Source organism: Folsomia candida, unplaced genomic scaffold (assembly GCF_002217175.1).
Source record: "Folsomia candida strain VU population unplaced genomic scaffold, ASM221717v1 Fcan01_Sc008, whole genome shotgun sequence".
In the NCBI taxonomy this organism is placed as follows: domain Eukaryota; kingdom Metazoa; phylum Arthropoda; class Collembola; order Entomobryomorpha; family Isotomidae; genus Folsomia; species Folsomia candida.
Window position 1 is genome coordinate 897,341 of NW_019091200.1, and position 27,997 is coordinate 925,337.

General features: G+C 39.0%; 9 protein-coding genes across 17 annotated transcripts; 4 read left to right on the forward strand and 5 right to left on the reverse strand.

Annotated features, from left to right (window-relative positions):
* Window positions 1–348: 348 nt before the first annotated feature.
* LOC110853111 (poly(ADP-ribose) glycohydrolase) lies at window positions 349–2,947 on the reverse strand. Its single transcript, XM_022101343.2, has 6 exons — window positions 2,594–2,947; window positions 2,149–2,506; window positions 1,767–2,080; window positions 1,428–1,671; window positions 1,187–1,334; window positions 349–1,108 (listed from the first exon to the last, which is right to left on the reverse strand). Exons 1-6 carry the CDS (start codon window positions 2,805–2,807, stop codon window positions 476–478), a joined length of 1,911 nt encoding a protein of 636 aa, XP_021957035.1. The 5' UTR covers window positions 2,808–2,947; the 3' UTR covers window positions 349–475.
* A 113-nt stretch (window positions 2,948–3,060) lies between these two features.
* LOC110853112 (poly [ADP-ribose] polymerase 1) lies at window positions 3,061–4,977 on the forward strand. Of its 5 annotated transcripts, none has more exons than XM_035854443.1 (6): window positions 3,061–3,171; window positions 3,301–3,415; window positions 3,630–3,849; window positions 3,921–4,144; window positions 4,245–4,305; window positions 4,508–4,977. In XM_035854443.1, exons 2-6 carry the CDS (start codon window positions 3,368–3,370, stop codon window positions 4,690–4,692), a joined length of 738 nt encoding a protein of 245 aa, XP_035710336.1. In that variant the 5' UTR covers window positions 3,061–3,171; window positions 3,301–3,367; the 3' UTR covers window positions 4,693–4,977. The 5 variants fall into 5 exon arrangements, with proteins under 5 accessions (XP_035710336.1, XP_035710338.1, XP_035710334.1 ...); XM_035854445.1 differs by having other exon boundaries at window positions 3,082–3,223; window positions 3,337–3,415; window positions 4,508–4,972; XM_035854441.1 differs by having other exon boundaries at window positions 3,088–3,223; window positions 4,508–4,972.
* A 486-nt stretch (window positions 4,978–5,463) lies between these two features.
* LOC110853034 lies at window positions 5,464–7,245 on the forward strand. Of its 3 annotated transcripts, XM_022101257.2 has the most exons (4): window positions 5,464–5,714; window positions 5,797–6,126; window positions 6,203–6,526; window positions 6,602–7,245. In XM_022101257.2, exons 1-4 carry the CDS (start codon window positions 5,672–5,674, stop codon window positions 7,213–7,215), a joined length of 1,311 nt encoding a protein of 436 aa, XP_021956949.1. In that variant the 5' UTR covers window positions 5,464–5,671; the 3' UTR covers window positions 7,216–7,245. The 3 variants fall into 3 exon arrangements, with proteins under 3 accessions (XP_021956949.1, XP_021956946.1, XP_021956948.1); XM_022101254.2 differs by having other exon boundaries at window positions 5,466–5,714; window positions 6,203–7,245; XM_022101256.2 differs by having other exon boundaries at window positions 5,466–5,714; window positions 6,206–7,245.
* Window positions 7,246–7,250: 5 nt separating this feature from the next.
* On the reverse strand, window positions 7,251–8,763 carry LOC110853035 (poly [ADP-ribose] polymerase 2). Its single transcript, XM_022101258.2, has 4 exons — window positions 8,401–8,763; window positions 8,261–8,324; window positions 7,818–8,182; window positions 7,251–7,733 (listed from the first exon to the last, which is right to left on the reverse strand). Exons 2-4 carry the CDS (start codon window positions 8,294–8,296, stop codon window positions 7,370–7,372), a joined length of 765 nt encoding a protein of 254 aa, XP_021956950.1. The 5' UTR covers window positions 8,297–8,324; window positions 8,401–8,763; the 3' UTR covers window positions 7,251–7,369.
* A 231-nt stretch (window positions 8,764–8,994) lies between these two features.
* On the forward strand, window positions 8,995–14,902 carry LOC110853032. Its single transcript, XM_022101251.2, has 14 exons — window positions 8,995–9,135; window positions 9,252–9,815; window positions 9,918–10,259; window positions 10,352–11,225; window positions 11,296–11,470; window positions 11,553–11,761; window positions 11,839–11,995; window positions 12,056–12,227; window positions 12,306–12,420; window positions 12,499–12,719; window positions 12,817–13,237; window positions 13,301–13,687; window positions 13,760–14,031; window positions 14,098–14,902. Exons 2-14 carry the CDS (start codon window positions 9,361–9,363, stop codon window positions 14,765–14,767), a joined length of 4,470 nt encoding a protein of 1,489 aa, XP_021956943.1. The 5' UTR covers window positions 8,995–9,135; window positions 9,252–9,360; the 3' UTR covers window positions 14,768–14,902.
* A 206-nt stretch (window positions 14,903–15,108) lies between these two features.
* LOC110853033 (hemocyanin A chain) lies at window positions 15,109–19,431 on the reverse strand. Its single transcript, XM_022101253.2, has 8 exons — window positions 19,005–19,431; window positions 18,406–18,872; window positions 17,386–17,988; window positions 16,839–17,318; window positions 16,364–16,770; window positions 15,948–16,278; window positions 15,406–15,879; window positions 15,109–15,317 (listed from the first exon to the last, which is right to left on the reverse strand). Exons 1-8 carry the CDS (start codon window positions 19,066–19,068, stop codon window positions 15,180–15,182), a joined length of 2,964 nt encoding a protein of 987 aa, XP_021956945.1. The 5' UTR covers window positions 19,069–19,431; the 3' UTR covers window positions 15,109–15,179.
* Window positions 19,432–20,546: 1,115 nt separating this feature from the next.
* LOC110853027 (poly(ADP-ribose) glycohydrolase) lies at window positions 20,547–23,533 on the reverse strand. Of its 2 annotated transcripts, none has more exons than XM_022101244.2 (8): window positions 23,077–23,496; window positions 22,514–23,003; window positions 22,119–22,431; window positions 21,785–22,047; window positions 21,486–21,719; window positions 21,281–21,314; window positions 20,939–21,086; window positions 20,547–20,879 (listed from the first exon to the last, which is right to left on the reverse strand). In XM_022101244.2, the coding sequence occupies exons 1-8, from the start codon at window positions 23,182–23,184 to the stop codon at window positions 20,637–20,639; spliced, it is 1,833 nt and encodes a 610-aa protein (XP_021956936.1). In that variant the 5' UTR covers window positions 23,185–23,496; the 3' UTR covers window positions 20,547–20,636. The 2 variants fall into 2 exon arrangements, with proteins under 2 accessions (XP_021956936.1, XP_021956937.1); XM_022101245.2 differs by having other exon boundaries at window positions 20,806–20,879; window positions 20,964–21,086; window positions 23,077–23,533.
* Window positions 23,534–23,726: 193 nt separating this feature from the next.
* On the forward strand, window positions 23,727–25,384 carry LOC110853374. The gene is made up of 3 exons (XM_022101636.2): window positions 23,727–24,130; window positions 24,204–24,778; window positions 24,908–25,384. The coding sequence occupies exons 1-3, from the start codon at window positions 23,954–23,956 to the stop codon at window positions 25,305–25,307; spliced, it is 1,152 nt and encodes a 383-aa protein (XP_021957328.1). The 5' UTR covers window positions 23,727–23,953; the 3' UTR covers window positions 25,308–25,384.
* LOC110853373 lies at window positions 25,309–27,905 on the reverse strand. Of its 2 annotated transcripts, XM_022101634.2 has the most exons (6): window positions 27,522–27,905; window positions 27,359–27,452; window positions 27,077–27,300; window positions 26,555–26,666; window positions 25,787–26,481; window positions 25,309–25,717 (listed from the first exon to the last, which is right to left on the reverse strand). In XM_022101634.2, exons 1-6 carry the CDS (start codon window positions 27,543–27,545, stop codon window positions 25,421–25,423), a joined length of 1,446 nt encoding a protein of 481 aa, XP_021957326.1. In that variant the 5' UTR covers window positions 27,546–27,905; the 3' UTR covers window positions 25,309–25,420. The 2 variants fall into 2 exon arrangements, with proteins under 2 accessions (XP_021957326.1, XP_035710491.1); XM_035854598.1 differs by lacking the exons at window positions 27,359–27,452; window positions 27,522–27,905 and having other exon boundaries at window positions 27,097–27,228.
* Window positions 27,906–27,997: the final 92 nt, after the last annotated feature.

Genomic DNA, 27,997 nt, shown 5'->3' on the forward strand with positions numbered 1-27,997 from the left:
ACAGGAAATACAATGCAGGGGAGAGATCGATTTCATTTTGTGTATACAAAAATATGAAGAATTTCAACAATTGGAAATTATCAGATACTATAATTTCTATCCTAAGCATAAGATTCACTACAGTATTTCAAAAATCTGGAGATGAACCTACACGGATCGAGTATTACGTGAGAAATCTTATACTGCATGAACTAATTATTTAATTCCAATACTAACATTAGATGAGATTGAGGTAAATTGAGACTGATCGAGAGAATATGTTTGTTTGAGGCAGAATGAGACAATTCATAAGCTAGAACGTGTGTGTAAGCAGTATTTAATTGACTAAATGAAGATTTTCTTTCAATATTTCAAAATTTTCAAGCTTGATATTTATTGTTAGTTAAATATGCTTGACATATCTGGAAAGGATAATTTACTAGCTTCAACTACATAATAAATTGGAAATTATTTGTGTGCCCTTATAAAAAGCCACTCACTCATCCTCAGAATCGCTTAGGTCTAGTTGTTCCTTTTCGATGTCGCGAACACGGGAAGCAGCCTGAATATTAGTTTGAGAAGATTTAATTTTTAACAATTTCTGATAGCATTTAGAGAGAAATCCGAAAACATAAATGGAGCCGTGTTGAACGAGACTACCAAATTGGGCAACCACCCAATTCAAAGGTGGAACTTTGGACATGAAAGACAAGACCGAATTTATAATTACGGTGGGAATTTGCAAGAACAAAAACAAATCGCTGCGACTACGATCAGAACTTTGTTCAGAACGAGGCACCAAATGTCCTGTTTCTTCAGCTATGCTCCTACGCATGTACTTTTTCTGCTTCTGACGTCCAACTTTCGTTGTAGTATCAGGAACAATTTCCGAGGTAAGAAATTTTATCAAGCTACGAGAAAATGGTTTCCTGCTTAGTCGAAGACTGTCGCCAAACTTTTGAGTCAGATTGTACATGAATCCAACGTTGATGTCGTGATCATTCACCAACTTCGATAATTCGTTCAGTTTATGAGTGAGGTCATTATCACCAAATGTGTACAGTTCTAGATTCTTGTCCGCAACCGAGGTGGCCATCCATTGAAGGACACATTTCAATTCGGGTTCCCCCTGCAAAAATACCAATTTGTAATGAATTGATCTCTGTTGATGTGAATAAACAATTTTATTGTTTGTAAACAAACAAACCTGGAAGACGCCGCAACCCCATTTCCCTGACGCTACAGTTTTCGAGAGTGGAATCATGTCAATTTCCTGTTTTGATTTAAATCCAGCCAAGCATTTGTATAGCTCACGTCCAACATGTTCATCAGAGTATTGCATTGCTTGCGAATTTCTGAGTAAAAAAACATACAAAATAATAAAATAAAAAACGAAGGGCGATAACAAATAAAGTGTCTACAAATTACATGCTATTATGCTATAGTACTTGGGAAAGCGATATGCGTCCAACATGACTATTTGGTTTATCAGACTTGGCTCCTGCTCATAATCACCTTCAAACTTAAATGACGATCCGTATCCAGAATAAGAGCTGAACTGCTCGAAACCACGGACCACAAGGGCTTCATGATCACCCAAGCATTCTGTAAAAAATTGGGCGACGATAAGTTCAGGGCACGTGACAAAGCGGATTTCCTCTTGAGCGGCACCATTCCCAAGGGTCCCTCCTCCTAAAAAATCAAATGGATTAATTTCAATCGCCAATGTTTTGCTCTACACTGTTATAGTATGAATCTGTATGTTAATGTTAATTAACCCTTCTTACCGACAAATTTATTTGCAAAATCGACTTGAAGTCGTCCCTCGGCATCTTCTATAGCGCCTTCGCTGAACGCTTGCATTTTCCCGAATGGCTGTTGAGAATGTTCCCAGTCAACCTCGTCTCCCTCTAGGAGAACTTTTCTCTCATAAATGATAATGTCGTCACTTTCATCCGACCCGTCTTCGTCCATGAGGGTATCTTGTCGTTCAAAACTTTTACTAAAGTAGTTCATAATGCATTTCAACTTTTCCAGTTTTGTCGATTGGGTTAGAGCTTGCCAAGAATGTTTGTGATGTTGGGCGTCGTCAACATAAAGTCTGAAAATTTATGAAATGCAATTCATCAATAAAACACAAGAGTAAACTATAAGATTGACAAATCTTACTCATTGAAATTAATCCTTGGGTAATTCTTCATTTTTGGATGTCCCACTCTGTTTGAAAATGTGCACAGAAATGCATTCGCCAAAATACAGCATGCTTGCAATTTAGAAATTGTGACCGAAGTGGCTTCATTTTGACGCAGCATATTTATCGGTTGGGGAAACAGCATGGGAAATTTTTCCGCAATTTCAATAATACTGAAAAGTAACTGCTTTAAACAGTAGTCTTCACAGGGTACGGAAGCAATTTCCTCGCAAAGATGCTTCAAAATATCGAAATTGTTCATTATCTGTTCAAGGAATGGGTTAGCCGTGACCATACAATTGGTGAGAAACTTAAATATACTCAGCTCGTCTTCGTCTATGTGAGAAAATAGTCTTTTTTAGTTGCTTGCATTTCTACTTTTAAATATTTATTGTCGGAAAATGTAAATTGATTGTCGCTTACGATCACAATTGGTTATGAACTCCTTCAGCAGTTTCCAGCATTCGTTTTGAATTGTTACTGGTTCCACGTTTGTATGTCCCGATTTACGAATCATTTTGCGACGAGTTGCACTTTGCGGGGGATTGTTGTCAGAAAGTGCGGAACTTGTCGACGGGATTTGCGGAGGGGGCGAAGAACTGCCTGTCCCCACGTGGCCCTTCCTTGTGTTCTGCATAATAATATTCGCAAATTGTAAATGACGACTGACTCACTCTCCTCGCCGGATCAACTAAACTGGATAAATATTGGGCAGTAAGGAATAAGAATAGGTAAGGAATAGAAGTATGCAATATGCATTCGCTGCTGTACGTGCTTATGAATGATGAATGTATGACTGCATTGCTTGCCACTCTATCTGCTGCGCTATCTCAACTTTTGTAATTCTATGCAAAACGTATTTCTTCTCTTTGGCTGTAACGATATCGCTATCTTCACATTCATTTTAGATGGGGTTTGGTGGTTTTACTTGAGGAATGCGTGTTGGCAACTTGCTTTTCTTATCTAAATTGACACTATCAGCGATGGATCAGGTTATCTGAGTGAGTAAACAACAAATTTATCATCACTCCTTCCGTCAAATACAATGAAGTGGTAGGTACGGAAATCAAATCATATACATATTTTCGAGGATTAATGAAACGTTTGTACATATTTTGTGTGGGAGACAGAGACAGTCAATTCATCCAATTTATACTACTGATTAGAAAAATTTAGAAACAAAAAGTCAAAATTGGGATGGCGTCACCGAAGCAAAGGTTTGAGGAATACGAGCCGGCTGACGAGGTAAATTGTAAAGAAAATTAAACTTTACTTGTAAAAATCTCTGAATTTAATTTGAATAGATTTTTTAAAACTAAATTTGAGTCAAATTATTTGACATAAATTTTTAATTGGGTGGTGATGGCACTTTGTAGGCGTTGTTTTATGGGAAGGGTAGTAGTGGGATCATGTCGTCGTCAATCCAATGTTTAGTTCAATGTTGTTCTGTTTGTTTCAGGCGTTTCATGGCGTGGCTCCGTCGGTAGGACAAGGGCAACGAAGTTACGACCTAATTGCGGCTCAATGTGGAACCACGGCACAAACTTTGGAAGGATATGCAAAAATTCGGAGACTCAAACCAAACTGCAAAATCTATCAGCATATTAACAACTATGCGACAAAAAGTTCTGGAGGGGTGAACGTGGGGATCAAGAATATTTACAAAATTAGTCGGAGAAGTATTGATAATCGTTTTTACAATTTCGATTATGATGAAATATTATTATATAGATGATCATTGTTGATATAGATGAACGGCGTCCCTTCTCAGAATCCTATAGAATGCTGCTCTGGCATGGCACGAAGCCTGGCAATGTTCCAGGAATTATTCAGACAGGATTCAGACCCGGAAGTGGGGGATTATTCGGAGGTGGGATTTATTTTGCGGATCGAATTGGAAAGAGCTTAGGATACACTGGAAAGACCGGAAGTAATGTGGGTTATCTTTTCATCGCCGAAGTTAACTTGGGAAAAGTGAGTTAAATAAATAAGTAATGTTGCTGTATTATTTTAATTCGTCATTAAATGTATCATCAAATTTCATAGTCGAAATTCTCATTGTTCATTTTAATAGGTTTTTAAAGCACATCACACCCACTCGAACTACACATCTGCACCTCCCGGATTTCACACGGGTAGGGAAAAGACCACAACGATTTAAGTTACAGGAAATCAAATACATAACAGTACAATTAAATAATAAATATCCATCTGTTACAAGTAGCAGACTAAATTGTTAATTTATCAACTGCTTAGAATTAGACTAAAGTACAACACATAATTACTTATCCTTAGTAATGCAATTAAACATGAATCGTGTATGATATTTTCTCGCAGTGAAAGGGAACGGATCTCAAATTCCTACGTGGCGTCAGAACGTGTCCTATAATGGGGCTATCCTACCGTGTGGCGAGACTCGTCAAAATTCAAGATTCCCGTCGTTTGACTTATCATACAGTGAATATATTGTATATGACCCGGATCGGGTGATTCTTAGATTTTTAGTCGAGTGTACATGGTAAACAGGAAAAGCGATAAAATGACGATAAAGGCTGAATAAAGTAAGTGTAGATTACGTTTGTCGATTGGTACATGTTGTAAGTACCTTTGAATTTATAATTTATTCCGATGATTAAAGTTGATCCACCATTCATCCGTCTCACTTACAAATTAAGAAATAAATGTGTATATAGCGGCCGTGTTACTGACAAATACATTCAAGTGAAATATACATGTGCAAATAAGCCAACAAATTGTTTTTATTACATTTACATATGAATAAAAACTTGACTAATCCTGTAACTAAACTGTAAACTGCACTGAAGAAAGACACTCAAAAAATACTTGTCTGTAGAGATCATCATATCGAATGAAACTATTTTTTCCTATACTAAATGAAAGAGGAAGTTTCTCATATTCTCACTGCATCCAAAATTGACAATTGGAAAAATTGCATAAATAAATTTTGAAAATTATGGAATCGATGATTTCAAACAGTCTTTATCCATGACATGAATAAAGAATTTCATTGTTAAACATGCAAAATTTAAAATCAGCGTGCAAAATGCGCACATCAAGATATAATTTATTTATTTAAATGATAAGGTTCCGAATAATTAAGTAAGACCCATTTTCAGAATGTGGTGAGACAAAATGTAGAGTAAATAATAAAGCAAAGTGAGACGACGACGATAACAAAATTGCAATAAACTTGATCAAGTCTCACATTCTCATCTCAAGTTTCACAAATCTGCAGAAAAGAGAGATAAGAACAAATTGTTTATGATTCTTTCGTTACTCCACTCCTCAATTTAATGGATTGGGCGGAATGACAAAGAATTACGTTTTTCCCTCTACTATCCCCAAAATTGAAAATAAACCACAATTTCTGGTGGTTCTTCATATCTTCTTATAACATTAATATTAATTCATCATTTCATTTCGTTTCATCTACTTATTCACAATACCTCAAGTCTTTTGATCCACTTGTGGACTATAGAAATGGAGAAAGATCAGGAAAAAGACGAAGATCGTGATTTAATGGGTAAAGTAGCAAAGGAAAGGAGTACGCTTCGAAATTATCAACGAAACCACAACTATTAACAATGTTTGATTGATTTATTCAGATTTCGAAGAAACTCCAACTCCAACTCGATCTGTGGCTGACCTTAGAAACAACTTTGAACAAATAAGTAACGCCACGGCCACTCTTCCTCTAATGCGGCACCCCAACAACAACGAGGCTATTGCAATCAGGAAATCACAAAGGGGAAGTGTGGTCAGTAGTTCCGCCGAATCGGCAAGTAGCTTCTTTCATCGACAAAATGAAATGGCCGTCGCCAAGTTGAACATGAACAAGAGCGATACTGATAGCAATAGTAGCGACGAATACTATTACATTTCCGAAGATGACGAAGAGGCGATAGCAAAATATAACCAGCAGTTGGCTTTAAAAGGTAAATTTATAAATAAATAATGTACACCAACATTATTTTAAGGCCTTTCCAATGTTAGTTAATATTCACATTTAAGTAGGACTGAAGAAACCATCATATTTGGATTCTGTACAATTTTCACAACAGAATGCGTCATCCTCTGCTTCTATCCAATGTCGAAGACGAAACCCAAATGAACACCATCAGGCGTCAGATACTTCGAGCCGATCATTTCAAAATTTCCAGCAGCAGCCATCGTTGTCCGTAACATTGGGATGGTCATCGTCATCGTCATCGTCATACGCCTCGGTCGCCGCAGCAGGAGGAAGTTACAATAGGCAGTCGTCTCATTCGTCGCCTCCTCTGACACCTGCAGCCAGTTCAAAAATTCCGGACCCTAACCAAGAATTGTTCCAATTGGGCAAGTTCGTGAGTATTAAAGTTGAGAGCGATTTTAATGCTACTGAGACATTCAAGACCATATCATACTACGCAGAAAATGGTATTCATCTTCCTAACAATTTCGGACCAAATAAGAAGATGACCAAAGTTCATGAAATTTACAAGCGGAAAAAAGACTCATCAGTGTTGAACTCTATCGGGAAGGCGTTCACTTCTGGACCCACTTTCGAAATGCTGCTGTGGTTAAAAACTACACCCGAATCGGTACGTAAATTGGCCGAAGGAAAAGATACATGCATCGCCTTTTACGACCGCCTCTGCCGTGCACTGCCACGCCCAATCAAGGAAATGCGGAATGGCTGGCGTGAATTGATTTTACTTTGTAAAGTTGATGTTGGAAAAATGTACAAGTCACCACATGGATATTCACGTTGGCATTTAGACGAAAATGGACCACCGCGTGGATCAGATTCCGTCAAAGGAAATGGTAAATTTATACCTAATTGGGACCAAAATGTCAAGGTTGGAAATAAAAATAAGCAGATCGTTCCCTGTGGCCAAACGGTGATGAATGCTCGTTATCGCGACTTCCTGCTTGAATTTAATGAATATTTGATATTTCATGCGAAACAAATTGAAGTAATGTTTGCTGTAGATGTTGAAATTTGTGAAGCAGTAGAGGAAAAAAATGAGAAAACACGTAAATAATTAACAGAGAACAAACATATTTCAAAATTACAAAATTTCGTCCAACAATTTATTTATGCATTCTAAAAAATAATTTACAAGCAATTCAGCAATAAATATAATTAAATTAATGCTTGTAAATTCAGTATTTTTAAAAAGTCAAAAAATTTTCATATTAACATTTCTGTCCTTGAAACTTAACTACAACCAAGTATTTCGCTTTAATACGTTCCGGTTCATATACACAGTGCTCATTATATTGGACCGCAAACGACTTGAATCTTGTATTAACCTTTGTTTCCCCCGAAGGAAGCAACACCCCGTCAATCTCCTTGCAAGAATCCCAATCCGGAATAAATTTCCCAACGCACTTGACGGAGTCAAAATTTGGATGAGGAGTTTGCCTGTATTCGCGATGAGCCCCCTTCGGTTTGTACATCCGGCCCACTTTCACGTCACAGAGGAACAGGTATCCCTCAGTTCCGGGTGATGTACCGTCACAATATTGCGAACTTTTGGAGCAGCGATCGGCGAAATATCTGAAATAAAAATTTTAAATGGAATTGTTTTCAGCAGGTGAAGAATTCTAAATAATAATTATTATTAGATTTAAATTATCTTACATGCCCCTGCCGAACATTTGCTGCTTGTCGGGTGGTGGAGCGAATCCGTTTTCGAGGATTGGGCCGACAAAGTTTTTCTTCGTCCCGTGCCAAAGGATCATTCGAAACTCAGATGCAGTTAAACTTCCGTCAATAACGGGTCCAAATTCTGGGTCGTTGTTTCTGTCGATTTGAATGATGTTGACGACCTGAATTCCAAACGCGTGTTCTTGACCGTTCCTAACATATTCCACGATTTTTATGTAATTCTCGTCTGACGTGGGAAGGATCTTAGCTTGATGGAGAATGTTTTGAAGTTCCGTTTCCGATTTTCCGGTGATTTGGCGAAGAAGTGTTATAGCCGCAGGAGTAAGAGCTGGTCGGTGCTACATTGCAGGTTAATTAGAGCACAATTAAGTCAAATTAATTACAAAGCACCAAAGTACTTGAGAATTTGTCAGTACCACGATGGAGTTACGAGCAGTAACGGCGGTGCTCATTTTGTCGAAAGCCTACTTTGCTACTAACCTGATAGATAAGCCCACTAACTATTAACAATGAATGCAAATTATAAATGCGATAAAAATGATAAACATTAACTTACCCGACCGGCAGTGCAGTCAACTAGTACATCAACTTAGGTTTCAATTTGAATTAAATTGTTGTCCGATCTTGTCCAGCAATTTTCTGGAATGATGGAATCCAATACCTTGACTGAACTAACGATAGCTGCACGTTTTGCATTCCATTAATTCGGTCTCTGTAGCGGCATCAAAGAAAGAAATACTTTACCGGCAGGACAGCGGTGTTTTTGTGCATCAAATCTTTGTACAAGTTTAACCCAAAATTAACATTGTGCCATGCCTGTGTACGTAGTATTGCACATTAATAGCATAGTGTTGTCTTTTTCTTACAACTGCGTGCACTGTGCAAATTATTCTGTGCAGCCAACAATTAATAACTTGCCCCATATTGCTATACGCATATGCTATAGCCAATCGGTGGATTTTAATGCAAACGTTTCATCTCTCTCTTTCTCTCTGCATGCTATCTGAAATTTGATAACTGGAGGTTTGTTTTGTTATAACATTGCCAGTCAGCAGATTAAATTGAGATATGCACATGAGAAAGGAAACCTCAATCTCACTCATATTATTTATCCAATCCCATCTCTTTCAGTTTTATGTTGACTTTTATTTAGTCACACTGTATTATCATCGCCTTTAGCTATTGTAAATTACAATAGCTAAAGGCGATGATAATACAGTACTGGAGTAAATATTACAATTTGTAATATTTACTCCAGGACTCTCTCCATCAGGATTATTAACTAAGATAAGTAAGGAAAATATTTTTTCACTTTTTCGGTCACAAAATAGACTATTCTACTTGGTTTGATACAGTCGTGCAGTGTGGGTACATTGATCTTGAGTTATTTTTTATTTTTCATTTCAGGCTATTTTTGACGAGGTTAAATCTGGTTGGTCAGGTCATGTCATACATATTCGTCCCCGGCACTACATCGGGGTGTCAATTTTAATTAGCATATGATCTTTCATCCACAATGGAGGGGATTGCAAACCCTGGTCGAGGAAGAGGGGGCGGTCGAGGCCGTGGCAGAGGAAAAGGTCATGGAGCACGGATATTTGCAAATAGTAGTGATATTCCTCCGCTGCTAGATTATCATCATAATTATGAAAATTATGGAAATCGTGGAGGTGGAAACATTTACAATAACCGGGGGGGACGCCATGTACCAAATAATGAAAATTATCAGCAACAAGAACAACATCAAGCAGGGGGACAAGGACGTGGCTGTGGTGGTAATCGATGGAGGAACAGTAAACGAGGTGGTCATGTCGTCAATTCTGGTAAAATAAATGTGAATCATGGCATCGAAAACAATATCGAACATCATGGAGAAGACCACCGTCACGGTTTTAACGAAAATGACCACGGGAAGGAAGTTTTACCAAGATCTATCCCTGATCATAACGAAAATCGAAAACAGTTTGAAAGGTACTATAAACCTTTAAAAATAAATCCATCGTATAACAAATAATAATTAGATCTTATCAATATCTACATTGCTTGTCGAATTTTAATTTTTAATTTTAACAGAAAAGGCCCCGTATTTGGATTCAAACGGCTGCATGGCTTTCTCTCCTCTCCACAACACACGGTCATCCTCTCCATCAAGAAGGATAAGCTAGACTGGGAAGATTTTTTAAACTCTGACCAAATCAACCCATCCAATCCGAGAAACAACTTGCATTTGATAATGCAAGTCTTGGTAGAAAAAGTCATTAGTGGAGGTGGAGAACCAGCTCCGAAAATTGATATTTGTGCTCCCACTATCGTCGAAAACTTTAGGAAAAGCATAGTTGAACAATGTCTCCAAATTATGATGAGTCAAACACCTAAAAAATCTGCTCCTCCACCATTAATCAGAAACTTAAAGGGGTAATTATGACTAAAAATATTATTTGTATTTATTGATTGACAGTAATTGTAATATATACAACAGTCAGTAATTTACTTTTGCACTTTTGCAGCACTTTTATAGAAATTGACAAATCGCCAGAAACTTTTCTCCGAAATTTGGTCACCTATTTCGTCTTTGTGATCAATTTCATGCTCCCAAAGACAATCGAGTTTTTCCCATCCCTTATCACTAATGCGATTGGGGCCGTGTCTTGGCTATCAAAAAGTAATCCAGGATTTAATACTTCTCAGATACTGCGTGATTGTCGGTCTCTTATGCACAAACTGCAACTATACAGCCTGGATCCTCATGAACAAACTGATGAGACAGACACATGTATGGATTTTCAAATTGGGTTGAAGCAGGTTGAAGATAATGTCCGTTCCCCTCCTGGAAGTGGGGGTGGTTTACCCAAGTGCAACGCTATACTTCCCTGTAGTCACCACTGCGAGAAAGTTTCCCACACCAAAGATCCCGGACATCAAAAATATTCTTGCAAAAAGCCTTGCCTCATATCCTGCCTGAATGACCATCCATGTCGCTCCGTCTGCTTCAAAAAATGCCCCCCTTGTCAAGTCACGATGGTGAAAACGCTTCCCCAATGTGGCCACGCCGCAGAGATGTTGTGTTGTGAAAATCCGGCCGAATATGTATGCAAAATCTTGATGAATAGGAAACTTCCCTGTGGGCATGAAGCAGATTTAGCGTGTCATCTCGACCCAACCGAGTACACCTGTAAAGCCAAGATGAGCAGAATACTTCCGTGTCAAGAACACCAACAAATCTTGGAGTGTCATGTCGATCCGGGATCACAAACTTGTAAAATTAACGTTGAGAAAAAACTGCCTTGTGGACACTGGCAGAATTCTGAGTGTCACCTTTCTCCGGATGTTATCAAATGTAAGACTAAGGTGCAAATAACACTGGTTGACTGTGGGCACACGGTATGACATTCACATCTGAATTCTTTCATGTTGATTTTCTAGTCTAATATTATTAATCCGTTTAATCCAGTTGGACGTCCCCTGTATCGAGCAGACCAACAAGAAGCTGTTAATTTGTCGAAATCCATGCTCTATCCGGTTGAGTTGTGATCATTCTTGTCCAAAAATATGTCAGCACACGTCGACAGATCCAGTTCATAGTGACGTTCCTTGTAAGAAAAATTGTAGCCGGGCATGTAAAGCAGGTACACATGTACGCATATACATAAATGTGTGAAAACCATGCTCTTAATACTTACCCTCTCCAATTTGATTCTGCAAACAAAGGTCACCAATGTTCACTTATTCACAAATGCGACACGCCTTGCCCTCCCTGCAAAACTTTTGTGCTTCGAAACTTAGCTTGCGGCCATCAGAAAGAGCTTCCATGTCACGTCGATCCCACCCAGTACAAATGCATAGAACCCTGCACCCGTCGTTTTCCCTGTTCACACACATGCGAGAACTTGTGTTTCGAAATGTGTGGACCTTGCACGGTTGGATTAAATATAAATTTTGCATTATATTATATTGTACCGTGATGATTATAATGATTTTAACTTTATAAATATAGGCCGTGGTCGAGAAATATGTTCCATCCTGTTTACACAGAATTTTGGTTACTTGTTCCGTCCAACCGACGCAAGCAATGTGCATGCAACTAGTGAAACCAATGAATCGATCCTTATGTGGACACGATGTGAAAGTCCCGTGCAAAATTAGAAATACAGGTAAAAAATTTAAATATACGTCTAAATACACTTGCTAAATTTTGCTTTCTTGTGTCATAGTCGACGCAGCACAAGTTACAGCCTTGTGTACTGAACCGTGCAGCGATCTATTATCTACTAAATTGGGTGGGTGTGGTCATCCATGTAAAGGAACGTGTTCGTCTTGCTGGCAGGGCCGACTACATGCAAAATGTGGGGTAGAATGCGGTCGAATTCTTATCTGTGGAGATGTGTACGTATATTCATACAAATCTGTATGTATATTATGCTTGAATGTTTTTACAAAAATTAATGTGGGTACCAATTTTAGTTGTGATTTCCCCTGCTCTAATCACGGGTGTCCACCTTGTAATAAAAAATGTCACATGAAATGCGAACATTCCGAATGTGGGGAACAGTGTGGAACGCCCTGTTTAGACTGCAATGTAATTTAAAAGTTATGCAAAAGCTAAATATATTTCACGAACGAAATGCAAATCATAGCAAATAATTATTCTGTGTAGGAACGCTGCTCGTGGCAATGTGTTCACAAAAGATGTACCAAATTTTGCCGAGAGCTATGTGATCGATCTCCATGCGATGAACCATGTCGAAAACTTTTACGTTGTGGACACCCTTGCGTTGGATTTTGTGGCGAACCCTGCCCTCCTCATTGTCGCAAATGTGATAGCGAACAGTTAACCGGGTTTATATTGTCGGGACGTGAGAAAGATGAAAATTCACGGTAAGCCTGCAGTTTCATGCGATATATAACTTACTTTAATCATTATGCGCACATAATTAGTAATCATTTATTTATACTTTATGTCCTTTGTGCTTAGATTCATTTTTTTACCCGATTGCAAACACTCCATTGAGGTGGAAGGACTCACAAAGCATATCAATTCAACTACAAATCAGTTTGGCTCGAAAAAATGCCCCCGATGTCACACTCGGATAAATTATTGTCGTCGATTCAACAACGTTATCCGGGCCGAGGTTGAGGATGTCATTGTCGAGAGAGATATATTATTTGGAGACTATGAAGCTGTGAAGAACATTCATCGACAAGTTATTGAAAAACTTAAATGTCACGATACGAGAGAAAAATTGGTCCGGAATTTCCCAATTTTTTACAACCATTTGGTAAATCAAGTGGTGGACATTATTCCTGCCTCAATTTCACGAATTGCACAACTCGGTGTATTTGGCCAAAGAGGAGGAAATGATATGGACAGTAATGAACGCTGGATTGAAAAAAAGGTTTTATTTTTATCAAGAATTTAGTTACGGCAATTTCTAACTCATTATTTGACTGACGGATAGGTTAATGAGCAAGTTTTAAAATCAATAAGTTTCCTGGTCGGTTGTGCCGAAACTGGAGTAGAAGTGCTGATCCAAGGTCGAAATGCATCCAGAGAAAAAGGAAGTTTGACCTCCGAATTGTCTGCCAAACTTCACACGAGATATATTGACTTGTTCGTAAACATTCAAAACCGGAAGCTGCCCCTGAGTAGAATGGAAATGCGTGACATTTCACGAGAACTTTCTAGGCTGAGCGATCTTTGTGACGTCTATTTAGGAAGGTCCAACCCTAAATATAAAGATACGAACCCACGAGCTTTTCAATTCTACGTCAAGGCGCTACGAATCGTGGAGGAACAAGGGCCATATCTGGGACTTAGGAAATCGGAATTGAATATTCTGCTTAAGGTTCGATATTAATAAAGCTACTGAGTTTTCCTAAATGTGGTACCAGGTTATTTATGTAGTTATGCTGTATAGAAACTCGAAGAAGTGCTGCGACACGGTCTCGAAATTTCAGCAGCAGAACGACAACAAATACTAGCCACGTTTGCGTCAACTGGTCAAGGCACCCCGGGTCTTTGGTACAAATGCCGATTCGGTCAATATTACGAAATTGTGGAAGAGCATGGAGCAGGTGCTGCTCTGAAATGTGATAAGTGTGATGGACAGGTCGATTTCGATAGCGAAAATACCACCTCCACAAGTACTACCCTTTTCCGCTTACGGCTATCGCGTGACTCTGATCTTAGGTATGTATCATTATGCATTAATATAAACACCTAATAAACTAATAAATCTAAAAATTCGTTTCCCAGCTACCAACTCCTCTCCAGACTAACTGGGACCACCGAGCGCGAACTTCGCCAAATGATCTTCAGTACCGTTCTATCGTCTTCTTCAACCCACTATCAGGACATGTCAACCTACTTTGCCAATACCCAGTGTCATAACTTTAACGTGAGGATAACAAACATATTTAAAATTCGACGCTTTGACGACGTCAACTGTTTCGGGGGTGGCAGAGCAAATCGTAAATTGTTATGGCACGGAACAAAATTAACAAACGTTGGAGGAATTCTCTCCCGAGGCTTTTCTCGGCCTTCTCATGGGGGGCAAATGTTCGGAACTGGGACGTATTTTGCAGATCGGGCGTCTAAAAGTATCCAGTACTGTGGCGTGTCTCGTGCCTCTAGGGGGTCGAAGGGTTACTTATTCGTATGTGCCGTAGCCTTGGGGAACAGCCATATTGCCTCATCAGCCAACCACTCTTTTCAAGCTCCTCCAAGTGGATATGATTCTATCATGGGCGTTGGGCAATCGGTCCCAGACGTTTACGGTCGGCGGATGTATCTCGACGCTGAGATACCATGTGGTAAGACAGTCCAGACCACACAAAGTTCCTCAGGCCTCCTGTATAACGAGTACATAGTGTACGACATGGACAGAATTACGATAAAATTTCTACTAGAATTTGAAATTGTATAATAACAAGTTTGCTTGTTGAGTGGGATACATTTTGTGTTTTGACAATTGCAATTTCCAATTATTGTATGTGTTCAAGTTAATGAAAAATAATTTTCTAAAACTTGGAATAAATCCTTATGACGTTTGACTAGAGAATAATGTATTTCTTTATCATTGTAGTGTGAAACTTAAGAAATAATTTAAGCCATGCTCATAACTTGGAGCATAAATCTGGTTTTCTAATTATTTGCAAGCACCACTACAGTTATTTAACCCGCAATAAATGCATGATGACAAAGGATATGGTTCGACCACTTCATGCAGATATGCATAAGATTTAGGCTAGTTGTTAAACAGACGCATTTTACAGAGAAATACGAGATTTTTATTGAATCAAATAATGAATACAATTTGTTTCCTGATAAATATAAATTTAATGTTTCTCAGATAAGCCGTCACCAATATTTTCAACCAACTTTGCGAAAAGCTTTGTCCATCCAGATTCAGCTGCTGGAGTGTATCCTTCGCCAACCTTTGTTCCAATAACTTCTTGAATTCTCTTGACCATTTCCTGAAGAATAAAAACAAAATAAGCATCATTCTACCCTAAAATTCATAGCATTCAGTACTCATTATTAGTTTATTATTGCAAACTTTACCCTAAAGTCATAAATATTCGTGTGCCTAGTTTGATGCATTCTTCCCAATCTCTTCATCACAGCTGCCATGTCACTGGGACTGTCAATTGCTTCAATCATGTCATCGATCCAATGCAGCGTCACTGTAGCTTGGGCTTTGAAGGCGTCATTTGTTTTCAATTGATCCCTTGGAACTTGGGCAAATTTCTTGAAAACCTTTTGCATATGCGGAAAAGCAGCGAACCAATGGAGATACATATCCATCCCATTTCCAGTCAAATCTTGATGAATTACTTCCCAATTTCGCTTTATGGCGATCATTTCGTCCGGAGTGAGTTGGACTTTGGCAATGTGTCCATGAGTGAAACTTGTTTCTTCTTCAATCTTTTCGATGAGACGGGCGAAAACTTTTTTCCAGCCGGAATTAGCCGCCGGAGTGAATAAGGTTTTGCCGGTGAGTTTTCGAATCACTTCAACAAAAATATTGGTCATATCCTACAAATAAATATTTCGGATTAAAATGCATGCATATCAAATGCCTCAAAATTTTAAGTTTTTCGTACTCTGAAATTCTTAGTGTTCGCATCCCTGAATTTATGATCTCCGGCTAATTTTTTCATCTTTGTACAAAATTCTGTAGGATGATCAATGCTAGAAATGATGTCATCCAATCTCGTAATAGTTGCGGTAGCCTGCGTCCGAAAAGCTTCATTCGTGCTTAACTGCTCCCTCGTAATATTTGAGAAACGTTTAAACTGCTTTTGAGTTTCTGGAAGAGATTGGAACCAATTTAGATAAAGGGTGACCCCATTTCCAGTCGGGTCAGATCTTATCACGGACCAAGTTGATTTTATTTGCGAGATTTCTTCAGGAGAGAAATCTACTTTCGAGAGACTAGAAAATAGATAAATATAATTTAGTTTACATGCAATACATAAATACAAATTCTTAAAATATTGATGTTCTGCTAGTTTATGACCTTTTGTGTTTAATAGTAATCTCGATATCTTTCATATTTTCTGTTTCAAAAAGTTCCCAAGATTGAATTTTTCTATCAAAGGGAAATCCAAGCGGTCTCTTGTCGGGGTATTTATCCCCTAAAATTCCACAATACGAGTGAGGACTGTCGCGTCCACTTTTGAAGCTGTCAGCGTGAATATCCTTTTCGTAGTCGGTGAAAATTACGAAAAGACGAAATGCCATTCCTTCTGACGTCCCTTTTGGGATTAGAAGGCCTCGAGGAAGGCCACAGTGCCGTTGCTGCTTGTCCACAAAGTATTCACCTCGGTCTTCCAGGGCGTCCTCAACAGCAGCGAGTAGTTGTTTGTAACCCTTCCGTTCATTTAAGACAACGGAAGATTCGACGCTGGACCGATTTATGGTGTTCTGCGGTTAAGAAGCGTATCAGCACAGCCTTGCTCTAGATACAAGGTTAAATATTCAATTATTATTACCAGTCCAGAGAAAAGCTTTACGCTGAACTTATCCAACTCCATGGCCCCCCATCCTGCCTCCTCAATCTTCATTTCTTCACCATACCAGTTATTCTTCACCATGAGGAAGACCCTTGCAACCGCTGTAGCTGCAGAGTTAGCACTAACCTCTATTTCATAATTGAATGGGATATGGGTCAGCCGTGAGACTTGCGCCTTGATTTCAACGTCCTTCGCAGTTTCTGACGTGTCCATCGCGTTGGCGAGGTCAATGTGGTCCGTATCAAAGTACGTGACAAGATTATTTCGGTCGGCCTTATCAATTATGGTCTTCACTTCAAATCTGTCTACACGAACGCCAGGAAAATCGATTTCTTCTCTTGTGTAAGGAACAAGATAGTCCTTGTGTTCCTTGAATAAAAAGTCCATGTATTTATGCAAGCGGAAAAAGGCAGGATCCCTCGTGGCAGTTTCGAAATGTTCCATTACACCGGGTGCGAGCTGGAAGAATGCATTAATTAATTAATTAAAATGCCCCTTAAAGACCTCAATATTTTAACAAACTTACCCCATACTTATTTTTTGGATCTGTAACTTTACTCAAGAAAACGTGCGCCATATTGTGAATACTTCCGTAATAATTGGGATTAATAGAATCCGCCGAAGACTCCATCGCTTTCCCGAGAATGTCAATTCCATCCGAGTTATTTAATGAAATTGCGTTGTGCTCCTTATCCTTCAAAAATCCTGCAGCAATCCCGTCCCGAATTCGGAGTTCGTAGTGCTTCATGTCAGTCACCGTTATGTGAGGCAAATCTTGAAAGATCATATTGTCCGGGCGGGATGGGAACTCTTGGCCATTTTTGTAGGTAGCCTTTGGGACGAATCCTTCCAGAATTGGTTTGTCCCATTGGAGTTCTTCAACTTCTTGGAGTCCATTGGAGAGACGCTCTGCATCGAAACGAACGGTGAGTTGGTGATGCGTGTACCAAAATAATTCCCCTTGACGATCCTTTGGACCACCGTATTTGTCGGAGTCCCACCAGAACGGAAAGTCAGCGTGCCAGTGGGAGTGGTGAGCGTTGAGCCCAATGTCCTCACCAAAGTAGGAGACTCTCTGTTCTGGATTGCGTATGGTGCCGGTAAAGTTCATCGGAATGATGGTGGGAGTCTATAAAGAATATGAGGAACATGCTTTTAGAGGACATTTTAAACGAAATTAAATCTTAGATTAGATAAGCAAATAATTGATAGTTTTCCTTTCATGAAACTTCCATGAAACAACTAAAATTTCGAATTTTCAAGACGGACACAAAATTTTAAAAAGTTTAGTTTCACACTGCATATGATGTAATAACTATATCTAGGACCAACGACATGTATAAATTATCAAAATCGAAACAAAATTGGATTTTTAATTCGAGTTTACTCATATGAAAATCTTATTTTGTTATTTTTCATATATTTGAGGGGGTGTGGCGGGTTAAAATGTGGCCCCATGGAATTGAACCCCGTTAGGGTTATCTAACACTCGCCCAGAGCTATCAAATATGCAAAAGGCACTAATCTCTGAAAAGTCAGCACTTACTTGAGTCATCTTAGCCTTATAAGCTTGCCTGATAACATCAGAATTTGTAAACAAATGTGGAAAAACTTCATAAGGTGGTGGCAATACGAATCCCTCATTCCGATGAAGAACTGCAGTCATAAAAGCGTAGTAAAACTGACCCTCATTCACACGGTCCCTGGCGAAAACTGCAGTCTTGTAAAATAGATCCCACTCTTTAGCGAAATGGAGAACTTCAAAAAGTTCGACGGCTTGTTTTCTATCCTCTTCAGCGAAAAGGTTGAAGATTTCTCCACGTGCTTTGTACTCTCCACTGTTCACAGCTTCAAATAGGGTCTGGACCGTGTCGGGATTACTGTAAGAGGTAAGATTGTCGAGTGGGTTGTAGTTTTGGGAAATTTCGGCCTGTTCGACATCGTCATTAGCTTGGCTGAGACGCCACGTCAGTTTGAGGATGGATTGTTGCTTCTTGAGAAATGTTTTGTCCGCTGCATAAGAAAATTGAGAATGAGATTAGTTCGAAACAGAATTACAAAGTCTTAGCTACAAAGTGCTAAATGAATTTCTAAACATTTCTAAACATCATTTCAAAATTTGTGTTTATAATTTTTAAAACTTGCCTTTTTCCTTCTTGGCGAGAGCAATTGTCACCAATAAGGCGACGGAGAGTAAATAAAACTTCATTTTCTATCGTCAGACAGAATGGAAATGCTTTGATCGGTATTATTGTGAAGCCCCGATTAAGACTAGTGTTCCCTGTGCCCGACGGCTTAAATTTATATGAATTTGGAACATTATCTGAGGTCATTATTTGGTCAAGAAATGTACCACTCAAGAATTTCTGTGTTGAGCAACTGTTCTGTAAATGGCAAACGTGACCAACCCCATGCGCTAGCATTTTATTCCATGGTGCTAAATTATCACTGCTAATATTATGATTGCCGACCGATATGCGATATTGGTATGATTCAAAAAATTGCACATTCCTTAAAATCAATCCATTTCATAACTTGAGTATATCAGAAGTTGCTGCAATTCAATGCGATAATGATAGCATAAACCAATAGCGAATAAACCGTGACAAAGTAGTGAAAACAAGTCGCTCTACAGCTCGCAGGACAACATGTACGTATGTATGTACATATTACACAGATATTCCCGTTCCGCATGAACAATCAGTTAAAATTGGCACGAAAATGCATTTTATTATTCAATTATATAAACTACGCCAGAAAACCAAGCGATCCATGTTAAAATAAAAAATCGGATTTGAAGAGAACTTCACGAGTCCCATATGGGTGTGGCCACAGACCCCACCTTCTAACTTGACCTCACGTGGATGCATTTCGATTAAAAGCGCATTTCAAAATTCTAAACTAAACGCACGAGTGTAAAGACAGAAGGACAGACGGACCAAATGAAAACATAAAGCAGCTTTTAGTATTTAAGAATTAAGAAATTTCATCTTCTTGCTGGTCGGGTTATCATACATAAATAGCTTGGTTTATATGCACCATGAGTCATGGTGCATGACACTGTTGTATGATTCGTCGCGATATAATTAACATCATCTTATTGCAGCTTTCCTGCAGTTGCTCACGTCTTCAGCTACTGCAAGCTGGACACTACCTGCTAAAATCCACGTAGCTCCTATCTTATCTGCTGCATTATTAATTTTGATAAGACGTTCAACATCAAATGTATGCAAATTTTGAGACTGCAGTAAATCGTCAGTGAATATCAACGGTGCAGGCGTGACAAGAAACATGCAGGCATAAATTTAACCAAGAAGCAATTCACACTGTACCAATATAGACCATGAAAAAACGAATAAATTATTTTAAGGTATACAATAATTGTCCCATGGGGGTAAAAACATGGTTCATTTCGGTTTTCGAGAGATGTGGCCAGGAAGGGATTTTTATCAGAATTTTAAAAAGTCTCAAAGTCTCCGAAAAAAATACCCCAATTATTCCGACATTTCCATCTACTTTACCAATACAGTGACATAACTTCAACGATATCCAACTTCAAGGATAACCAACACATTGAAAATTCGACGCTTTGACGACGTCTGCCTTCAACACAAGTTCAACAAAGTTGCTCAGAACGAGTACATAGTGTACGACATGGACAGAATTACGATAAAATTTCTACCCGAATTTGAAATTGCATAGTAAGAAGTTTACTTGTTTGAATGTAATACATTTTGTTAGTTTGACAATTTCAAATTATACATGTATCCAAATCAATTAAAAGCAATAATTTTCTAAAAATTGGAATAAGGATTTACGACGTTTGAATGGAGAGTAGTGCATTTCTTTATCATTGTAGTATTTCAAAGCTTCACTCAACCTCCCAACGGTCGCTCCTTTGGGGCCAAGAGATTTCACCACTTTCATAATACTTTCACCTTGCTCCCAACCTACGTAGTAGTGCAACTCCCTCTGACCCGCTTGTGATGCTGCCATCCATTGTATAATAAATTTCAGCTCCTGAAATAAATAAAATATTTGAGTAATTTTTAATACGAGCTACAAAAAATAAAGATTACGAGATTTCCATTGAAGGCACCACACCCCCAGTTGCCCGTCGCTATTGGTGCGATGTGCTCCTGATTTCGATGAGGGTTGAATGCACAGAAACATTTGTTGAGTTCACGGTAGACGAATTTTTTTTCAAATTGATGATCCACTTGGTATCTACAATAGAAATAACAATTATACATATGTCTAAATATGCAGAAATACGCAGGTCTAATTACATAATTATTACCATACACTACTAGATTTTGGTAAATTCGCGTATATATGTAGATATTTAGAACAACATTACATGCATGCATGTCCAAGACAATTTCTATATGCACTTGCTTCAAATAAAATTTTATTCTTACGGGCGAAAGTGGTATGCGTCCATTACAGCAACTTCTACAAGAATAAAACATTTGTATTCTTCATTTTTTTCAAGAATATAAAATGTTTAATTCAGTAAATAAAATAGTAATTTGAGCATCACGTCCTTCCTTTTCTTTGGCAAACTATTTTGTACCGTTTGCTTAATTGTTGTGAAGGATTTGAGATATTTACGAGGCAACTTACGAGCCGTACGTCGTCCAAACCGGTCCCGGTCCAAAGTTTTCTTGTCCTCATGAGGTCCTTCAAACTTGAAACTGTCCCCATATCCAGAATATTTTGAAAATTGCGTCGAACCCGTAATAATTAAGACTTCGTCGTCATCTAAAACTTCAGTAAAGAGTCGAGCAGCTATGAGTTCGGGAGAGATGGAGAAACGAATCTCCTCCATGACCGTCCCGTTGCCAAGAACTCCTCCTCCTATGATTCATTTGTAAGTGGTTAGACTTAGGAAATTATCAAACGTATTAGCATAAACCCCTTACCAACAAATCGGTTCGCAAAATCAACCTGAAGCTTATCGTGAGCACTTTCAATTCCTTGATCCTCTACGATCTCAACATTGGACATTAGTGCTCTGGAATTTTGCCAATCTGGATGACTGTATGGAAGGCGACGTCGCTCGAAAGACAACAATAATGGTGGGTCTTTATCTAAGTGTTTCTCGCTCATCTGAAAGTAGTTGAGTATACATAGAGTTTTTTCTATTTTTCGTTCCAATTCGCCATCAGACGTTGCACTGAATAGTCTGCAAATAAACCAATAAAGGTCACAAAGTGGTTAGAAAAAAATAATAGATTGATAAGTTCCAGATCTTACTTGTAAAAGTTAATATTTGGTAATTCTGGCACAGACTCCCTTTTGGGGAATGTGGATAAGAAACCATTCGCTAAAATGCAGCGTACTTGACGTTGTGTCAAGAAGAATGTCTTGGGTTCATGTTTCTTCAAGATGGGCATCCCAAAGGGGAAAAGATTCTCCATGTCTAAAGCGGCAGAATATATTGTTGAAAATGTCATTTGCAATTTACGTCCAACTCTGCAATCATTTAGCACATGGAAAGGAAAGCTGATAACTTTGTGATTATATGTTTTAACTGAAGCATGAATTTTCTTTCCAACTTGAGTCACATCTAGGCGTAAAAATAACGATATAAGTTTATCCGCAAAAGTACAATAATTATGATTAATATATGTACATAAATACTTCAATACCCAAGTGTTCGTTTCCTGTTATGAAATCGTTCAATTTGGCCAGCTCCGTTTTGATAATATCCCATTTCTTGACAGGGGACGAATTTTCGACGAACCTCTTATTTTTCTTACTACTGACGACGGAAAATGATAGAAATCCGGTGTTCTCAGATTGATGGGGAAGTTTGACGTATTTTGAATTTCTCCACTGACTACTTATTTGCTTAGCACAGCTCAGAGACACTCCTCCTGATTGAAAGGCGTTAGTTGCACCACTTGTCCCAGGTGCAGACGACGAAGGAGGCAAGAACTCGTATTCAAAGAGAATGGTTACATTGTCCTTGAACTTTCTGTGGAAAGATTGCAATTCTTGAGAAATTTTGATAGTGTGGGATGGCTTGATTTTTGACATTATTAGAGGTTGATTCAAATTCAGGGGCCTTGACGAGTGGTGCTCTGAATCTAGTGTCGTCGTCGTCATACAAAGACTCGGATAGATCGATGTGGTTTTCTGTAGTAGTTAGTTACAACATAATTCATAATTAACAATAAGAAACGGATGGGTTGGTTCACAAAACTATTACCGTGATACTGCTCGTAACATCACCAACATTACCATCGGAACGTTTCGGCAGTGGAGGACGCGGAGGAGGACCGTCAGCCGTCTTCATATTATGATCCCATCTCTTCATCGGAACACCTTCTCCTTCTTGATAAAGGAACGAATAAACTGAAGAAGTTGATTCTTATTATTGTTCTAGGATTATATTTTATATTGTCTCTGGCTGATGAAGTGATGAATGACTGATAACAATCGTTTCGTAAAAAGTTATGCTTACACGATAAGCTATTAAATAATATAAACTATACTTTATTTGGCTAAAAAAACTCAAGTACGTTATTGTACTTATCTATTTGACATATTATCGGGGTACAGTTGAATGTAAATAGAATCAACTCATCAACTGTCGGTAAATTCTGTTGCCGGAAAGAGGGATTTAACACACTATTTGATTATTTTACGATTTGGCATGTAGTCCAGTCAGTGTGCATTTATTACAGAAACGATTCGCACTAATTTGCATCTCACTGGATTTCATGTGTAACTATATAATAGAATTAATAACATGCAAATATCCTGCGGCCTTCTTGATCTGCCACCTAAACCCATCATGAATGTGTGTGTGATTGATAAACAGTCACATAGTTCATGCATGATATCATCATATAACTTGACATCTTATCAAGCAAGTTGAGGCAGTCAATCTCACTCAACACAGCAGCAGCTCCTTCACTACATTCAACAATTTGATCTCATTCCGGGAGTGGAAATTCCACTCTAGAATAATTCCAGTCAAAACGTTTCTCGTTCTTAATAATAATTCACGACAGACAATTTTGGAAAATTATTTATTATTTTATCGCGTCAAGTAAGTAAATCATCCCCACGTGTGTCGGGAAATGAGCACTTCGTCCAGCAGCGATGACGAGACAGCCAAGGACCTCGCCAGGCAACTTCGCAGGGTCAATATTGGTGGCGAAAATGAGACAATCTCGAGTTCAGAGGACGGCGTTCATGGACGTAAAGAGCACGGTGACGACATTGGTATTGTTCGAGGTGTGGGGCACCGAAACTCGGTAAATTGGATTAATTAAGTTTCTAATCCTAAAAATTTAAATTTAAATTATTATCTAAATATCCATCTTATAGGTACGTGTTGCAAGGGCTAAACGATATCCTAACCATCAACCCGAAGCCATCCAAGTACTTATCAAAATAACTGGGAAAACAGAAGCAGAGTTAAAGTCAGCCCTTTACAAGACATATATCGTCGACAAGCACAAGGATGATTATAAGGAAATTTCACGTTACGTGCGTAATGGACAAAATCACGGGTTTGGAATTGAAGTTGTTCACATCATCCGGATCGTGCGAAACAACGACTTTGAATTTGATTCTGAACCATCATCACACTCGTCTTTTAAGCGAAAGCCATCCGGCATTTTTCAGCACAAGCGACCACCTTTAACCAACAATCCATCTGTGACTTCGGCGGCGGCATCAGTCCCGGCACAAAATGTCCTCGCCAACATCGGCGCTGCAGGTGCTGGTACCTCGCAGTCTGGGGGACCAGCAAGCAGCAGCACTCCACGCCCACGCCCTTATCGTAGCAAAAACTATCGCATGCTCTTGTGGCATGGAACCCAAAAACAGTACGTCCCCTCCATCCTCATCGATGGATTTGCCATCCCTCCCATCAAAAATCAAATGTTCGGCACTGGAGTGTAAGTTAATTATTAAAATAATCCTAACTATGCAGCCTTATATGATATATGGTACTAAATGCAACCTAAGAACTAAGAAGCCTGTCAAGCTCTAAACTTCTGAAAGATTAATCAAAATTTTGATTCAAGGTATTTTGCCGACCGTTCGAGCAAGAGTGCCGGATACTGTGGTGGAACGACGGCCGGAAGTGAGGGATACTTGTTCCTTTGTGACGTCAAATTAGGCAAAATCTATAACGCTTGCAAGCCTCATAATGACTACACCAAGGCCCCCGATGGATTCGATACTGTCAAATGTTGCGGAAAGCGAATTCCTGATGAAGAGGAACCGAATCGAGAACTTCAAGGCGCCTTAATTCCAAGCGGAAGGACGATTGATAACTCTAAATTTCCTAATTATACGTTAATATTCAATGAATATATTGCTTATGAAACGGAGCGCATTAAAACAAAGTATTTGGTGGTGGTTAAGTTTCATGCAAAACCGTCTTGGCGACGGCGACGCCATCACAGAGGAGGAAGACAATAAGTACTGATTCTGTATTATTTATATTATTATTACTTCATTTATTTTCTTTACAATAAATGATTATAAAAAAATGTCAATGAATTGTCATTTTGGAATCCAATTTTTCTCGTGCTCTAATCCTTCTTCTCAGGAACAAGGAACTCAACATCAATCGCATATTTAACTTTGATTTGATCAGCCTTGAAGACGAAGTACTCGTTGTAGTCCACCTCAAAGGTTGGAAAACGGGTGGATTTTTCTGATTCTCCGAGAGGTACAATTGTCGATTTGTACTGCACATTCTTTTTCCAGTTTGGCTTGTACTTGCCGACAGCCTGGACAGAGTCACAGCCTGAACCTCGTGGTGGATGAGAGACCTTACCCCAAGTTGGATATCCATGTGGAGACTTGTATTTCCTGCCGAGATTCACCTATATATGCACATGCACATTACGATTAGAGGATATGTAAATTATTAAAATGACAATTATTTCAGCCACCTTGCACAGTATGAAAATTTGTCTCAAATTTTCTTTCATCTTGTCCATGGGCAGCGGCAACGCTCGAGAAAATCTGTCATAGAAAGCGAAACAACCATCTCTCCCGGATGCCAAGCGTCGTACGGATTCTGGCGAAGTCTTAGTCCAGAGGAGCATTGTAAACTCGTCTCCTCGTTCCCCCCGTCCAGATGACTTTCGTCCATGCTCATGATGGCCATGACCCCCCTTCTTGGATGACCATGAACCCCCTCGTCCGCGTCCAGAAGATGTTGGTGATTTCGACCTGGATCTGCTCCTCCTTCCACCACGTCCTCCTCCTTTTCCACGTCCACTTCCTTCTCCTCCACCTGACAAAAATCTGGACAAGCGACCTCCATCCTTCTTTTTTAGAATTGTGTGGATCCTCACCTTCATTCGAGATCCGGGTTTCATATAGATGCTGTTCTCAGCGTAGGCCGTAAGCATTTTTCCTACTTCGGAAGTAGCATCGACTTCAGAAAATGAGCCAAGCGGGGCCAAAATACCGCCCGATTTCGATTTATTGCCAGTGGGAGGAGATTTTGATCGTGATGCAGGTCTCAGGCTAGGAGAGAGTGATCTTCTTCGTTCACCTCGTGATGATGAACGATGTCGTCGACGACCCTTTGAATTGTCGCCATGCTCAAGATCCGAGGCCTGCCAGAACTGGTCCCTTCCTATTTGATTTCATAAATGCAAATGTTATATAAATAAATGAGTGGGTTCAACTTTTTAAAATATTTTACTCACGGCGGCGTTTTTCCTCATCGTCGTCATCTTCGGAAATGTAATCGACATTACGTTCACTGGCATGCTTGTTAGCTGCGTCATAGTTGGACATCCGGGGAGGGACAAAATACCCCTGGATAAATATTTGTGAATTAATAAATATTTCACTATAAATATCGGGCATTGGAATATGCAATTTTTAGAGCTGGCTAAGTGTTAAAATATGCATGTTAACAAAGTTTTCCATATTTATCAATTTTTAAGTTTGTCGACTTTTATGAGGGCTGAGCATTTTCCAACCTTTTTCCCAGGACAAGGGATTAAAAGGGTCCTTTTGTTTTTATGCCTCATTAGAAGGGACACTTCGTTTGAGCATAACTCTGCGTAGTTTGTATGGTCACTTCTGACCACATATTATTACATATGTATGAATGACTCCTATGTACTGTCGAAACCTTAAAACCAAGTTGTTTAATAAAAATCACCATCAGTCTAAAAATATCTTCCAGCGAGATCATTTTTACTTTCACTAAGCACAATTACCCCAATATCAGGAATCCAACCTGCAGGAGGCCCTCCATGAGCCCCACCCATTTCCTGATAAGCCGCACTTGGGACATTTCCACTCCCCCCAGAATTCATTGCCCCAGGAGATGACAACGGCTTGCTAGCCTTAAATTGTGCTACCAGAGCAGCAACGGTTGGATCGGACAGGTCTGCGTCTTCATTAATCGTAATTGTCCGAGTGGTCGTCACTTCAGTAATCACTGCAATATTGGATTCATTTTCATTATTATCCTATCAAAAATTATTTATTAGTATTACCAATCGGCGCCGGCCTTTTTGGTGGTTCCTGACCGTTCTCGGGAGTCCCAACATTGCCGTCCCCTGCAGATTTCAATCCTCCACCTGCTCCACCCTTTACATGGATTTCACTCAAATTAAAAAAGTTCCTTAACTAAACGATGATTTTAATTAAAATAATTACGTTCGGGATGTTAATGTTGTTCATGTTGTAATTTGACTGAATTCTTTCAGACTGAAAGGATTCCTCGTCTGTCTTAAAGTGTCTTCTTCCAAGTTATTGAAAAGATATTACTATTATTAACGTCAGAAATTATGAACTTAAAAATTGTCAACAAGTCCGTGGATTTATTAGACAAGACGACAGCGGTCTCCTCACAGAGCTAAAATAAATGTACAATCGGCCTCTTTGGCATCTTTCGTTGTGGTGTTTTGCGATTCGTTTTCGGAATACTGGTTTGGCAGAAACGTTTCTTTGTTAAATATGAAATAACTGTTGGCAGTATAAATATATGGTATGCCCATGTTAATTTAATGTGTGTAGTCCATTCTAGAAATCTTGACTATGCATAGTATGTAAATATGGTACGATAACGATATGCGATGCACTCTTATTCTTATCATCAAATCACACATCCCATCAAGTCCCATCATCATTTA